The following is a 15,762-nucleotide window of genomic DNA, read 5'->3' as shown; positions in this document are numbered from 1 at the left end:
CGCCGCCCGGCCGGTCCCCGCAGCCGCCGCCGCTGTAGCCCCCGCGCGCTTCGCCTCGCCTCGCCCTGCCCGGCCCGGCCTCGACCCCCGGCCCGGCCCACTCGCCCGCGCGGATCCGCCGGACAGCGAGGCCCCCCCACGCGGGGGGCAGGGGGGACGCCCCCTCCGGGGCACCCCCCGGCTCGGAGCCCGGGCCGGGAGCGAGCGGAGGAAGGAACCGCCGAGGCGAGTCGGAGGAGGAGCAGGAGCTGCGGGAGGAGCGGAGCGAAAAAGTTGGGGAGACTTTCCGGCAGCCCCGGGCACGGACGACCCGCGCGGCATCGGTCCCGCCAGACGGCTGCACTCGGACTCGGGGGACCCGGCCCGGCCCGCGGCGTGGTCGTGATCCCCACCCCGGGGCGCACCCCCTGAGCGACCTCCGACGCCCCTCGCCTCGACGATCCTCGGCCGCTGCGCGTCCCTCTTCGGGGACCCACTCGTGTGCGTGCGTCCCGCGCGGGGCACCCCAGGACTCCTCCCCGCCCTGCCCTCGGGAGACCCCCATCCCGTCTCCGTCCCGGCCCTTGGCACGGCCCGGGGGGCACCGCCTCCCTCCCCCATGCCGCCCCCCTGGCTGCGGCTCCTGCCGCTGCTGCCGCTGCTGCGGCTGCTGGTGCTCGCGCCGGGCCGGCCGGCCGCGGGCCTGTCCACCTGCAAGACGGTCGACATGGAGCTGGTGAAGCGGAAGCGCATCGAGGCCATCCGCGGGCAGATCCTGTCCAAGCTGCGCCTCGCCAGCCCCCCGAGCCAGGCCGACGTGCCCCCGGGCCCGCTGCCCGACGCCGTGCTGGCCCTGTACAACAGCACCCGCGACCGGGTGGCCGGCGACCACGCCGAGCCCGAGCCGGAGCCCGAGGCCGACTACTACGCCAAGGAGGTCACCCGCGTGCTCATGGTGGAGACCGGCCACGGTGAGCTCCGAGCGGGCCCTGGATGGGGCTCCCGGGCCAAGGGAACGCCTCGAGGGGTGGAAACGCGGACCCCGGTGCAGGGAGAGAGGTCTTGGGGATCCCCGAAGAGGTTCGGGACACGCTCCTGGCTCCCTGTCCCCTACTCCTTTCTCCCACCTATCCCGCCCCGGGCCCAGGTGTGGGTCCTGGAAGAGTCCACTAGCTAGTAGTGATCGGATGCACCCGGGTTTTGCGGTGCAAGGGGGTGCAGGGCCGGGGACCCCCGCAGCGCAGGAGTCGTGGGGCGGGAAGGTCCCAGATGGACGGGCCAGTCGAGGTGCAGCGAGCCGGCCCTCGGAGCGCACGCACACCCCGGGGCCGGAGGTGCGGGGATGGCGAGGGGCATGACGATTTGGGGGAGCCAGCAGGGGTGCCCGAGTGTGGACGGCTCCCGGGACACCCACTCGCGACCTTCGGGCAGGGGGTCAGGGTGCGGGGCGACGGGCGTGGGAAAGGCTGGCCGCAGGCGCACTGGACGGATGGATGGATGGATGGATGGAAGGCAGCGGCGGGGCGGCTGCAGCAACTGAGGTGGTGGGTGGGTGAGTGGGTGCGGCGGGGCCCGGCGGGTAGGGGTGAGGCGCCCACGTGGGTGCCACGCGCGGGGGGAGGAGCTTGCGCTTCCTGGAGGGGGGCTGGGGCCCCCCTGGCGGGGACCCTGAAGTCCTGGTTCCTCTCCCGGAGGCTGGGGGGAAACCCCAGCGTCCGGCCGCCCTGCTCTCCCGCCTCTCCCCTCCCTTCCCTTTCCTTTCCTGCGGGTGCCCTGGGGGGCGGGGATCGCGCGGAGCCCAGCCCGGGGCGAGACGGGGCAGGTCGGCTCCCCGCCCGCGCTCTGCACCCCGGGCCCGCCCCGTCTGCGCCCCGCGTGGCCCCGAGCTTGGGCGCGCGCGCTCCGGGCTGCCTTTTTCCTCCTGCGTAATTGCGTGAGTGAGTGCGGGGCCCTCCCTACCGCACCCCTTAAAAGGGAGACTCAGTACCCCGGCCAGCCAGTCATGATTTATGGGCACACGGACTGTCCTCCTCCAAGCCCCAAAAGCCACCCCAGTGTCCTCTCCGGTGACACCCCACCCTCCTCACCACTGCAACCCCAGTAAATCCGACCCAGCTCGGGTCTTCCGGCTTCTCTCTCTCTCTCTCCTCCAGCGCCTAGTTCTCTTTTTCTCCACCACACCCCCTCTCCCTCTGACCTCTTCTGCTCCTCCTTTTTGAAACCTCCCTTTTACCCCAGTCCCACTTCTCTTCCTTTGGGGTTTTGCACAGTTAGCCCAGGGCCAAGGCTAGCTGGGGCTTATTAGGGGGCCGGGAAGAGAATGTGACAGAGTGGAGAGGAAAGGAAAGAGAAGCCCCACCATCCTCACCACCTTTGGGGCGCCCCCACTTTAGAAAGAAGCCTAAGTCAGGGACCAACTACACTAGATCCCGGAGCCCAGAGCCTGCAGGCTACCTGCAACTGCTTCCGGATTTGATAATAGTAGTAATAATGCTAATTGTTATTCCTTGGCTGGGAGACTGGAGCCCAGAGGTGAGGCTGTCTGGGTGGATCCGCCCGTCCTGGAAGGTTCCTCAAGCTCTACTGAGAAAGACTTCTGAGCCCTGAGGCAGGAGAGCCCCAGAATGTTAGAATGTTAGAGCGTGTACCTCCTGCACCCCCCCAAAGAGAGCAGTCTAGTCAGGTGACTCAGTCCTCCTCCTCTTCCTTCTCCCATCTCCCTCTTCTTCACCCACATCCATCTTTCTTATCTCCCTCCTCTTCCTCTTCTCCCTCCTCCTCTTCTCCTCTCTTCCTCTTCCAAGTGGGTGTTGAAATGGCACTGGAAGCCAGAGAGATACAAGCCTCTGACCCAGGTTTCAAACCGAAGCATCTCATATGGTCCCCAAGCACCACCAGGAGTGATTCTAGGCACAGAGCCAAGTCTAATAAGCCCTGAGCATTGCCAGGTGTGTCCCCCAAACAAAACAAAACAAAAACAAAACAAAAATGTGTGAGCTATGGAGGGCCAGAGATGTGGTCCAGTGGTAAAGCAGAGCACTTTGCCTTGCCTGGATTGATGATCTGAATTTGATCTCTTAATTTCACAAAACGTAGAAAGGAGAAATGTCTTCACTCTGGTGAAGTTCTGTGAACAGCCACAGTGTGGGCCTGCAAGCAGCCTGACCTGTGCATTCCCCAACTTTCACACAATTTTTTGTTTGTTTTGGGGCATACCCCGCAGTACTGAGGGCTTAGTTGTGTGTTTCCCAACTTTCACACAATTTTTTGTTCGTTTGTTTTGGGGCATACCCTGTAGTACTGAGGGTTTAGTTATGTGTGTTTCCCAGCTTTCACACAATTTTTTTTGTTTGTTTTGAGGCATACCCTGCAGTCTGAGGGGTTTAGTCCTGGTGGGCTTTGGGGACCACAAGAGGGTGCTAGGAGGGAGCCCAGGTTGGCTGTGTCTTGCAAGGCTGTACTATCAATCATTCAGTTCTTGTCACGCTGTTCAGTTGTGGTTACTTGTACAGAGGAGACTGGCCAGATAGGCCCAGAGATAGGAAGACCTGTGCACAAGGACGCCATTTGTTTCCAACGAAGTTAGCAGCTGCGGCAGAGCATAGCACAGGGAGTGTAGGGTGTGTGCCTTGCACACAGCCAACCCATGTTCAAATCCCGGCATCCCTTATGGGCTCCCGAGCCTGCCAGGAGTGATTCCTGAGCGGAGAGCCAGGAGTAACCTCTGAGCAGAGCAGCACTGGGTGTGACCCAAAAACCAAACAAAGCAAAAGAAAAATTTTACCTTTCTGCTTGGCAATCCCATCAGGCTGTGCTCAAGAGCTAATCCTGCCTGTGTATTCAGGAGTGAGTCTGGGATCCCCATGTCCAGTGGATCCCAGGAGGTACCAGGGGTTTAAACTGTGGTGGGCAGGATTCGAGGCCAGTGCTTTATCAAAACCTCCTTGGCACTTGGCCCCCGAGTGGGCAGTTTCCAGGACAGAGGTCGGTGGCAGGAAAGCCAGGCCTGAGGAGGAACCCAGAGAGGGCAGGCCACTCTACCAGGGTCACACAGCTCAAAAGTTGGGCACATTGTCCTGCTTAGCTCACTTTGGAGTTTGCAAAACAAATCAGAGCCATGATGGGCTTAACCTGGGATTGGAGGTTCTGCAGCCTCAGCCATCCTGACGCCTCCGTCTCACGCTTCCCTCCTAGAAATCTACAGCGGGTTTAAGCCCAGCTCCCACAGCATCCATATGCTCTTCAACACGTCTGAGCTCCGGGAAGCGGTGCCCGAGCCCGTCTTGCTCTTCCGGGCAGAGCTGAGGCTCCTGAGGTTCAAGCTGCAGAAGGAGCAGCACGTGGAGCTGTACCAGGTGCGGGACTGGGTGCCCCCCAATCCGGGTGGGGTGATGGAGCCTTGGGGTGACAGTGTCCGAGTCTTCCCAGTGTCTCTGAGGCTGACACACCGGGAAGGCAGGAGAAACCAGGATTCATGGTGGCTTTCTTTGGGATGCACAGAGCTGTTTGTCTGGAGGGCCCGCACAGCAGTGCTCTGGGCTTACTCCTAAGCACTGTGCTGTGAAGTGATCCCTGGTGGCCGTCAGTGGTATTGCATGTGATGCAGGGTATAGACTAGGATGGGCTACGTGTAAGGCAAGCATCTTAACTTCTGTATTTTCTCTCTGATCCTATTTTATTTTACTTGTTTCGTTTGGGGTTCACAGTCAGCAATGCTCAGGGGTTGCTACTCCTGGCTCTGTGCTCAGGAGTCACTCCTGGCAGGGCCCAGGGGACCATATGGGCTATCAGGGATTAAACCCAGGAATTGAATCCAGGGCCACGCTGTACTATTGCTCCAGCCCTCTGGTCCCAGAGATCTTTGTTTGGAGTCACACCTGGTTGACACAAGGTGTGTCACACAAGGTGTGGAAGAGCAAACTCGTCCTTTGACTTGCAAAGCACTCTCTGACCCCAAGACTTAGTTTTTGTCCTGAGCCTCATTAAGGCTGTGCCCAGGGTTCACGAATCCTGGTGGGACTTGAGGGACCCTATGGGATGCTGGGGATCGAACCCCCATAGGTAGTGTGCAAGGCAAGCACCCTCCCCATTGTACTATCACTCTGACTACAGTATTCCTAAATCGGAATCTCTGGGGCCAGGGATTGGGTGAGCCTTGCATGTATGAGTACGGCAGACACTAGCCACATGGGGCTGTTGAAGTTGATAAAAAAGGGTCTTCCTTTGGGCCGGAGAGATAGCATGGAGGTAAGGCATTTGCCTTTCATGCAGGAGGTCATCGGTTTGAATCCCGGCGCCCCATATGGTCCCCCGTGCCTGCCAGGAGCAATTTCTGAGCCTGGAGCCAGGAATAACCCCTGAGCACTGCTGGGTGTGACCCAAAAACCACACACACACACACACACACACACACACACACACACACACACACACACACACACACACACACACAAAGGGTCTTCAAGGGGGGTTAGGGCCTTAATACAGCAAACAGTGCATTTGCTTTACATATGACTGACCTGGATTTGATCCTTTATCCCTTATGGTCTCCCAAGCACTACCAGAAGTGCTCCCTAAGTGCAGAGCCAGGAGTAACTCTGAGCACCACTGTGTGTGGCTCCAAAACCAAAAAAGAAAAAAAAAAACAACCCACAAGTACACAAGAAAAAAGTTATTTTAAAAAGCCTCTTCCTGAGGGCATTCTGGTGCCCCAGGCTGTGTGGAGAAGCTGGAACCCTGATAAGGAGCATTTCTGGCCACAGGGAATGCTCCCTCAATTGATAGGGCTCCCTGCAAGCCATCCCCACACCTCCCCACTCCAAAGAGTTTTGTGACCAAGACTCTGGGGCAAGTGTCCACACTTCAGTGAGAACCAGAATGGGGCCCGTGACAAAGCCTCCTGGGCCAAGAGCTTGCTGTGCTCTCGGGGTTTCATTCCCAGCTCCACTTGGTGATCTGAGCACTCCTAGGAGTAACCCCAAAGCACCACGCTGGGAGTAACCGCAGAGAAGGGTATGGGTCAGAAACAGCAGTGAGGGGCCGGATAACACAGTGGTAGGGAGTTTGCTTTGCAATCAGCCTACCCAGGACCGACAGTGGTTTGAATTCTGACATCCCATACAGTCCCCCATGCCTGCCAGGTGTGATTTCTGAGAACAGAGCCAGGAGTAACCCCTGTGAGCTGCCGGGTGTGACCTCCCCCCCCACAAAAAAAGACAGCAGCAAGGGGAGGGCTCTGGCCTTGCACACTGCCAAACTGAGTTCGATCCCTGGTACCCTATTTAGGTCTTCCTGGCCAGGCAGGAGTGGTTCCTGAGTGCAGAGCCAGGGGTAACCCCTGAATGCTACCCGGTGTGGCCCCAAAACCAACCCCCCCCAAGCAAACTAAGCAAAACAAACAAAAAATAACAAGAGCAATGATCTTAACTACTTGGAGACTAAAAACAGAGTTTCCTGGTGTGGGAATCCTGCTGCCCTGGTCCTGCCCCAAAACAATCTAGGGTGTGTATTAATTTCGGGTGAGGGGTGGGGGACACTTGATATTTGTTTGCTCAATGACTGAATTTCCAGGGGGATGCTGATTTTTTTTTTTTTTTCATGAAGAAAGAGGATTGTTAGAGACTGGAGAGAGAACACAGCTGTAGGGTGTTTGCCTTGCATGTGGCCGACCCAGGACAGACCTGGGTTCGATTCCTGGCATCCCATATGGTCCCCGATCCCGCCAGGAGCTATTTCTGAGCACAGAGCCAGGAGTAACCCCTGAGTGCTGCTGGATGTGGCCCCCCAAAAAAGAGGACTCTTGGGCAAATAAATTTGGGGTCCCCTGGTAGAACCCCTGATTTTATGCCTCCAGACCACCCCCCAGACCCTGTCCAGCCTTGGCACCCTACCCAGGTGAGCTGGAGCCAGGCCAGCTCCCAGATTCGAGCCGTTAACCTCTTGCAATGCCTCAGCCTCTGTGCAGTTATGTCTCAGTTGTGCAGGAGATGGTGGGGAGGTTGGGGAAGGGGGGACATGGACAACTCATGAGAACAGGGAGACTGGAACTCAGGGGAGCCCTAACCTACCTGCAGGACTGTCTTCACTCCATAAATTACTCAAGCTGCTTTCAAGGGGCCCAGCATTTTCCCAGTGTGGAAACTGAGGCTCTGGGGGAGGAAAGATGGTCCTCAGCAGACATTGGGGAACAGGGTAGTGGATGGTTTGAGCAGTCCAGGTGGGTGCTTGATGTCATCCTGGGTTAAACAGACCCAGCAGGACCCCATTGGAGGTGTCAGCAGGGAGTAAAGGGCAGGGGTGTAGGGTGTGAGGTTGGGGAGGGTGCGGCGTCTTCTCCCCAAAACCCATCTGCCCCTCTCTCTCATGCCCCAGAAATACAGCAACAATTCCTGGCGCTACCTCAGCAACCAGCTGCTCAGCCCCAGCGACTCGCAGCAGTGGTTCTCTTTTGATGTCACCTCTGTGGTGCGCCACTGGCTGAGCCAGGGAGGTGAGGATGCGCGCTCCCCCTGTCCCCCCTGCCTGCCCTGCCCACCCCCTACCTCATGCCATACCCATACCCATGCCAGACTGCCAGGACCTGGCCCTCCTCCCAGACACGAAGCCCTGAGTGATTAATGGCAGATCTATTTCCTGAGCACCTGCCCCCAAGGCGGGCCACCGTGGGGACATAGGGGAAAAATCAAAACAGCCTCACCCTGGGCCTGACCAGAATTCTCAGTCCATTGCTTGAGGGGTCAAGAGGAGGGGGATGTGACTCAGTGGGTAGGGTTGGGCTGGGGAAGCCCGAGGAGGTGCCTGGTCTAATCTTACAAGCAGATCTAGAAGGGCTTCCTGGAGGCAGGGACATCAGCACTGATATCTGGAGGAGAGGAGCCTTCCATCTGGGCACAAAGGAGGGGTAAGGTGAGGAACAGGCCATAGGCCTGAGTCCAGGCAGTTCTGGCATTTTTTTCCTGCCCGGAAGAGGTTTGTGTGGTGAGTGACTGTCCAGCTGCAGTTGGCCTGTCTGCCCCAAGCCCTCACCTGTCTGGGAGATGGTAGAGGAAGTGATGAGCAAGTTTCCTTGCAGGATCCAGCACCCAGGGCTGTTGGCCAGACTCGGGGAAGAGGAAAACAGGGATCCCATCCCCTTGTATCTGACTTTCCACCGAGAACCTTGAGAAAAAGAAACAGTCAGGGGCCGGAGTGGTGGCGCAGGCGGTAGGGCATTTGCCTCACATGTGCTAACCATGTCAGACCGCAGTTTGATCCCCTGGCATCCCATATGGTCTCCCAAGCCAGGGGTGATTTCTGAGTGCATAGCCAGGAGTAACCCCTTAGTGTGGCCCAAAAACCAAACCCCCCCCAAAAAAAAGAGAAAAATGTGGGAGCCAGAGAAATAGAACAGTGGTAGACTTGTTTACCAAACCGGAAGGACCCGGTTTGAATCCGGCATTCCATATTGGTCCCCCAGCCTGCCAAAGGTGATTTCTGAGTGCAGAGCCAGGAGTAACCCCTGAATGCCATGGTTGTGGCCCAAAAACCAGTCAATCAATCAATAAAGTTTAAACAAGAGAAAAATGTATTTCTGTGGGCTAGAGTCATAGTACAGCAGGGAGGGCATGTGCCTTGCACACAGCTGACCCCAAGTTCAATCCCCAGCATCGCATGTGGTCCTGCATGTACCACTAGGAATAACCCCTGAGTACTACTGAGTGTGGCCCCAAAACAAAAAAATTCTGTGGGTCAGAGAGAATAATACAGTGGGTAGGCACTTGCCTTGTACATGGCCAATCTGAGTTCCATCCCCGGCATCCCATATAGTCCCCTGAGCTTGCAAGAAGCAATTTCTGAGTGCAGAGACAGGAGTAATCCCCAAGCATCTCTGTGTGGCTCCCAAACAAATAAGATTTAGGAAAAAAAAAAGAAAAAATATTTTGTTTTTTAGTTTTGAGGCACACCTGGAAGTGCCCAGGTCTGACTCTTGTCCCTACACTCGGGGAATCATTCCTGGAGCAACTCGGAACCCTGTGGGGCCAGATATCAATCAAATCCGGGTCAGGTATACACCTGCCCACCCCACCAGCCTGAACATTTCTCTCCTCCCTCCCACAGGGGAAATCGAGGGCTTCCGCCTTAGTGCTCACTGCTCCTGTGCCGATGACCAGGACAACAAGCTCCAGGTGGACATAAACGGTGAGGCTAGCGGTGGGGTAGGGATGGAGTGTCCGGTCCTTGCACCGAGACATGGGGGGGGTCCCACTTCGTTCATCTGAGAGTGTAGGGGTGTCCCCGCCCCACCCGAGCAGGCCTGCGCGGCGGCCGCCGGGGTGACCTGGCCACCATCCACGGCATGAACCGGCCCTTCCTGCTTCTCATGGCCACCCCATTGGATCGGGCCCAGACCCTGCAGAGCTCCGCACGCCACCGCCGTGCCCTGGACACCAGCTACTGCTTCAGGTAAGCCAGCCAGGGGTGTGGCGCACTAAGGGGGTCTGGCCAGAGCACCCAGGGATGAGTTCAGGCTTAAGGGCCACAGCAATAGGACAGTGGGGAGGGTGCTCTTACCTTGCACTCGGTATCCCATAGGGTCCCCCCAAGAAACACGAGAAGTCAGCCCTGAGTACCACTGAATGTGGCCCTACAACCATAAACAAAACTAACAGTCCAAAGAGAAGGGCCAGAGGGATAGTGGTAGGGTGATTGCCTTGCATACAGCCGATCCGGGTTCGATCCCCGGCATCTCATATGGTCCCCCAAGGCAACCAGGAATGATTTTTCTGAGTGCAGAGCCAGGAGTAATCCCTGAGCACCGTTGAGTGTTGGCCAAAAACCAGAACCAAACAACAAACCAAAGAGGACCAAAGAGAGGTAGTTTAAGGGGTGAGGCATTTGAGTCCACTGCTTCAATAGTGAGCACCCATGTCTGGTCTCCCAGACACTGCCAGGGGTGTTCAGACACTCTTGAACACAGAGCCAGGAAGGGCCCCTGAGTACAGCTGAGTATAGCTGTGTAGCTCAAGCCGGAGTCTTCTCCCCACAAAGGAAGAAGGTTGAACCCTGATAATACAATTTGGGTAGGAAACGCTCAAATAAGGGCTTTTGGGGATACTGGAGTCTGGGGCTCTGAATGGGGGTGCTTCCTGCAGGAAACGGGGCCCATTTTGAGAGCTCCCCTGAGCCAGCAATGAGGGCTGTGTGTGCAAGAGGCCAGCTCCCAGTTTGGAGTGACCCTTGAGCCCCCCCAAAACACATGAACAGAATAGGGCTGGAGAGATAATACAGTGGGAACTTGGGTAGGTCAGAACTTGGTGCCAGCCTGTAGGTTCCTTGACTCAAGATGCAGCTTGAAGGGCCAAAGCCATAGCACAATGGGTAGGGTGTTTGCTTTGTATCACATGGCCGACCCGGGTTTGATCCTTGGCATGTTATATGGTCCTCTGAGCCTGCCAGGAGCGATTCCTGAGTGAAGAGCCAGGAGTAACCCCTGAGCACTACTGGGTGTGCCCCCCCCCCCAAAAAAAAAAAAAACCAACAGAATGCAGAGGACTGACCCAATTCTTCAGGCGGTTCAGAGATAGAGCAGGGCGTGGGAAGAAGGTCTGTGGGTTTGATCTGTCACCCCACTTCCTGCACTGCTGTTGTCACACACACACACACACACACACACACACTCACACTCACACTCACACTCACTCTCTCTCAGATGTGCTTGGCTGTGAGATCACACACACACACACTCACTCACTCACTCACTCACTCACTCACTCACTCACTCACTCACTCACTCACTCTCTCTCAGATGTGCTTGGCTGTGAGATCCTGATGTCAGGGTGCACAGGAGACAATATGGGATTCTGGGGACTGAACCCGGGTCAGCCACATGCAAGGCCTACCTGCTGTGCTATTGCTCAGGCCCCCTGGTTTTGGTTCTTACACCAAGAACCAAGTTTGTTTTGGGGTCATTCCTGCAGTGCTCAGGGTTTACTCCTGCTCTGCATTCAGAGTGCCAGGGATCAAACCCAGGTCTGCCACATCCCAGGAAACCTGTCTCTCTACTGTACTGTCATTCTGGCCCTTGGGTCATTTTTGGAGGGATTTGGGGGAACAGGCTCTGCTGGGAATAATGGAACCCTGACCTCCCACTTCTTTTGCTTTTCTTCCTGGAGCTCCCTGCAGTATCTTTACTGTCTAGGCTTGGCCTGTGCTTCTGAGCCCTTGGCTGGGGGAGCAGAAGGGGAAGTGGGTCAAGCAGAGATCAGACCCGCCCAGGGAGGATGTGTCAGCTCTCACAGGGCGGCACCTGCCCCTCAGCAGTCTTGACTTCTGTGCATGTTTGAAACCTCTCACTGTGTAGATTTTTCTTTCTTCCTTATTTCTTTTGTTTTGTTGTTGTTGGTTTTTGAGTCACACCTGGTAGTGCTCTGGGTTACTCCTGGCTCTGCACTCAGGAATCACTCCTGGCTGTGCTCAGGGGACCATGTGGGATGCTGGAAATTGAACCCGGGTCAGCCACGTGCAAGGCAAACACCCTTCCTGCTGTATTATCGCTCCGGCCCCTCCCCCACATTTTACAATTTTGTCCAAGTATAGAGCCCTTTTTTGTGGTGAGGGGCACTGTATTCTTCTTCTCCTTCTCCTCCTCCTCTTCTTCATTTATTTATTTTGGTTTTTGGGCCACATCCAGCAGTGCTCAGGAGTTACTTCTGGCTCTGCGCTCAAAAACCGCTCCTGGCAGGCTTGAAGGACCATATGAGATGCTGGGGATCGAACCGAGGTCCATCCTGGGTCAGCAGCATGCAAAGCAAGCTCTCTACCACTGTGCTATCGCTCCAGCCCCTGGGGGCACTATATTTAATCTCAGTTCTCCCCACCATGTGAAAAGTAATATATATCTACTGTTAAGAATTAGAGAAATACGGGGCCGGAGAGATAGCATGGAGGTAAGGCGTTTGCCTCTCATGCAGGAGGTCATCGGTTCGAATCCCGGCGTCCCATATGGCCCTCCCGTGCCTGCCAGGAGCAATTTCTGAGCCTGGAGCCAGGAATAACCCCTGAGCACTGCCGGGTGTGACCCAAAAACCACAAAAAAAAAAAAAAAAAAAAAAAAAAAAAAAAAAGAATTAGAGAAATACAGAAGGAGATCGCCCAGTGTGCTCCCGGGTATAAAATTAAGTTTTTGGGGGGCTGGGAGATGTTCAAAGCTGAAGCATAAGCTTTCCATGTGGAACTCAGGGTTCAAACCCCAGCACTGCTTGGAACTCTGAGCATGGGCAGGAACTACACTAAGCATCATGCTGGGAATAGGCCGAGAGTCACCATCAAGTGTGGCCCCGAAACCAAAGACTAAAATGTCACTGTGGGAGGCCAGAGCAGCGGCTGACCGGACTTGATCCCTGGCACCACTTACTGTCCCCAGAGCACTGTCAGGACTGATTCCTGAGTGCAGAGCCAAGAATAAGCCCAGTGCACTTCCGGGTGTGGCTCAAAACCAAACAGAAAAGAGAATATTTATTTTTCCTATTCTGATTGTTTTTTTTCTTTCAGGCCACTCCCAGTGGTATTTGGGGGACCATATGGTGCTAGGGATTTTAAAACCAGAGGTTTTACCTGTAAAGCATGTACTCTGGCCCTTTGAGCCGCTTCCTAACCTGAGGTCACCATACCTTGAAGTGAAGAAAGAACCAGCCAGAGGGATAATACAGAAATACAGTTGGAAGGGCACTTGCTTAACATGCGATCAGGTGGGGCCAGAGAGATAGCATAGCAGTGGGGTGTTTGCCTTGCATGTAGCTGATTGTTCGAATACCAGCATCCGATATGTTCCCCCATGCTGCCAGGAGTGATTTCAGAGCGCAGAGCCAGGAGTAACTCCTGAGTGCCGCCAGGTGTGACTTAAAAACTAAAAAAGGGCCCGGAGAGATAGCACAGCGGCGTTTGCCTTGCAAGCAGCCGATCCAGGACCAAAGGTAGTTGGTTCGAATCCCGGTGTCCCATATGGTCCCCTGTGCCTGCCAGGAGCTATTTCTGAGCAGACAGCCAGGAGTAACCCCTGAGCACCACTGGGTGTGGGCCCTCCCCCCAAAAAAAAACCACCTTAAAAAAAAACCAACAACAACATGTGACCAGCTTAGGTTTGATCCATGGCTTCCTAAACACTGCCAGGAGTGATCCCTGAGCAAGGTGGGTGTGATACTTCCCCAGATTAAGTGAGGAGTAATGAAAGGAGTTGGTGCTCTCAGGAATGGCTTTTAGAACAAGCACGATGGCCCTGAGATTAGATGCCAATGGATGCTTGAGACTCAGAGAGGATGAGGATGGTGGGTGAAGCGGGTGGGGGCAAAGGAGTGGATCCGGGAAGTCTGGGCTTGTGGCCTGAGAGAGGCTGGCTCGTGCTAAGTCCCCTGCGCTCCTGCTGGCACCCAGCGGCAGCTCTGAAAGCTTGTGTTGCACAAAAGGGATCCGTGCCAGAAGATCTTACTCCTTTTTGGTGGGATCCAATGTGTGAACGCTGGCGCCGGGATTTTGTCCCGGTCCCCTGTGGCCAGTCACTTGGCTGCCTTCGGACCATTTGGAGCCATTGCATGAGCTCATGTTTAAGATGCGCTTAGCATAATGCAGAAACGGAGAAAACACATTGTTGGTGTTTACTTTGCAATCTGTTGTTGGAATAGCCCAGGGAGGCCAAGATAGGGCACTGCTGTTGGGCTCTGACCCTTAGCACAGCCAGAAGGGTGTTTGCCTTACACGCGGCCGATCCAGGTTTGATCCCTGGCAACCCAGAGTCCCCCCAAGCCTGCCAGAAATAACCCCTGAGCACTGCTGAGTGTGGGCTGAAAACACCAAAAAAAATTGGGACACTGATGGGGTTTATGGGAGAAAGCTGACCAAGCGCACATGGCCTTCCTGACCTGGCCCTCCCTCGCCTCCAGCTCCACTGAGAAGAACTGTTGTGTAAGGCAGCTCTACATCGACTTCCGAAAGGACCTGGGCTGGAAGTGGATCCACGAGCCCAAAGGCTATCACGCCAACTTCTGCCTGGGGCCCTGCCCCTACATCTGGAGCCTGGACACGCAGTACAGCAAGGTGCGCCCCCCAGCTGGGTTGGGGGTCGGGGCTGGGGTACAGGATGACCAGGAGGGCAGGAGAGAGAGACATCTGTCAGCTTAGGGGTGAATTGGCCTGAGGGATGCAGAAAGTGGAGGTGACAAAGATGGCAGAGGGGCAGTGGGAACTATGGGGAGACCCACTGAAAAATAATGGGGGAGAGGCAGGAAATTGAGGAGCCAGAACCATAGTACAGTGGGGAGGGTGTCTGCCTTACACGTGGCCAGCTCTGGTTCCATCCTCAGTATCTCATATGGTCTCTTGAGCCTGCCAGGAGCGATTTCTGAGCGCAGAGTCAGGAGTAACCCCTGAGCACCAAAATGGCTCAGGCCCAAAATAAAATAAAAAAAGAAAGAAAAGGGGCCTGGAATGGTGGCGCAAGCAGTAGGGTGTTTGCTTTGCATGTGATAACCTAGGACGGACCACGGTTTGATCCTCCGGCATCCCATATGGTCCCCCAAGCCAGGAGCCATTTCTGAGTGCATAGCCAGGAGCAGCCCCTGAGCATCACCGGCTGTGACCCAAAAAATGGAAAGAAAAAAAAAAAAAAAAAAAAAAAAGGGCCCGGAGAGATAGCACAGCGGCGTTTGCCTTGCAAGCAGCCGATCTAGGACCAAAGGTGGTTGGTTCGAATCCCGGTGTCCCATATGGTCCCCTGTGCCTGTCAGGAGCTATTTCTGAGCAGACAGCCAGGAGTAACCTCTGAGCATCGCCGGGTGTGGCCCAAAAACCAAAAAAAAAAAAAGAAGAATTAAGGCAGGAGAATGCTAGCAAGAGAGATCAGAAGATGGAAGGCAGGAGGACTGGAGAGATAGCATGGAGGTAGGGTGTTTGCCTTGCATGCAGAAGGACAGTGGTTCGAATCCCGGCATCCCATATGGTCCCCTGAGACTGCCAGGGACGATTTCTGAGCATAGAGCCAGGAGCAACCCCTGAGCGCTGCTGGGTGTGACCCCAAAACCAAAAAAAAAAAAAAAATGGAAGGGAGGAGACAGACAAGACACAAGACAAGAGTGAGCAATAGAAAAAGAGGGAAGGAGGCAGTAACACTGTGAGGCCACAGAGAAAAGACAGTGGTTAGGGCACTCACTTACACCTGGCCAGTTCATCTGCTTTGATCCCTGGTGCCCCATATGGTCCCCTAATTGTTCAAGGAGTGATCTCAGAGTGCAGAATAAACCCCAACACCGCTGCGTGTGACCCCCAAACCAAAAAGGGGGAATAAGGAGAGAAACAGATAAGACAGAAATGTGGGGAGAGACCTGCGGGCTGGGCCACCCTCCCTGCACCCCAGATGCTAATGACCCCCCTTCCACCCGCAGGTCCTGGCTTTGTACAACCAGCACAACCCGGGTGCGTCGGCAGCACCTTGCTGTGTGCCGCAGGTGCTGGAACCGCTGCCCATCGTGTACTACGTGGGTCGCAAGGCCAAGGTGGAGCAGCTGTCCAACATGATCGTGCGTTCCTGCAAGTGCAGCTGAGGCCAGGCCCACCGGTGACCACGCCCACGCCAGGCCCCGCCCCGGCAGGCCGGGCCCCCCATCCTTCCCCCACCCCGCCTCGGCGGGGGCTTTATTTAAGGACACCCATGCCCCAAGCCCATCGGGAGCACCCATTAAAGGTGACCACGACAACAGGAGCAGAGTCTCTGCGTCACTAGGCTCCCACCTGGACAACTGCTCTGTGTCCCCTTTC

General features: G+C 55.9%; 1 protein-coding gene across 1 annotated transcript; it reads left to right on the top strand.

Annotated features, from left to right (window-relative positions):
• The first annotated feature begins 551 nt into the window (after nucleotides 1–551).
• On the top strand, nucleotides 552–15,638 carry TGFB1 (transforming growth factor beta 1). Its single transcript, XM_049787231.1, has 7 exons — nucleotides 552–950; nucleotides 4,174–4,334; nucleotides 7,351–7,468; nucleotides 9,076–9,156; nucleotides 9,270–9,420; nucleotides 13,893–14,046; nucleotides 15,390–15,638. The coding sequence occupies exons 1-7, from the start codon at nucleotides 599–601 to the stop codon at nucleotides 15,546–15,548; spliced, it is 1,176 nt and encodes a 391-aa protein (XP_049643188.1). The 5' UTR covers nucleotides 552–598; the 3' UTR covers nucleotides 15,549–15,638.
• Nucleotides 15,639–15,762: the final 124 nt, after the last annotated feature.

The sequence above is a fragment of the Suncus etruscus genome, chromosome 14 (genome assembly GCF_024139225.1).
Source record: "Suncus etruscus isolate mSunEtr1 chromosome 14, mSunEtr1.pri.cur, whole genome shotgun sequence".
Lineage (NCBI taxonomy): Eukaryota > Metazoa > Chordata > Mammalia > Eulipotyphla > Soricidae > Suncus > Suncus etruscus.
This window is presented reverse-complemented; position numbering and strand designations above follow the sequence as displayed.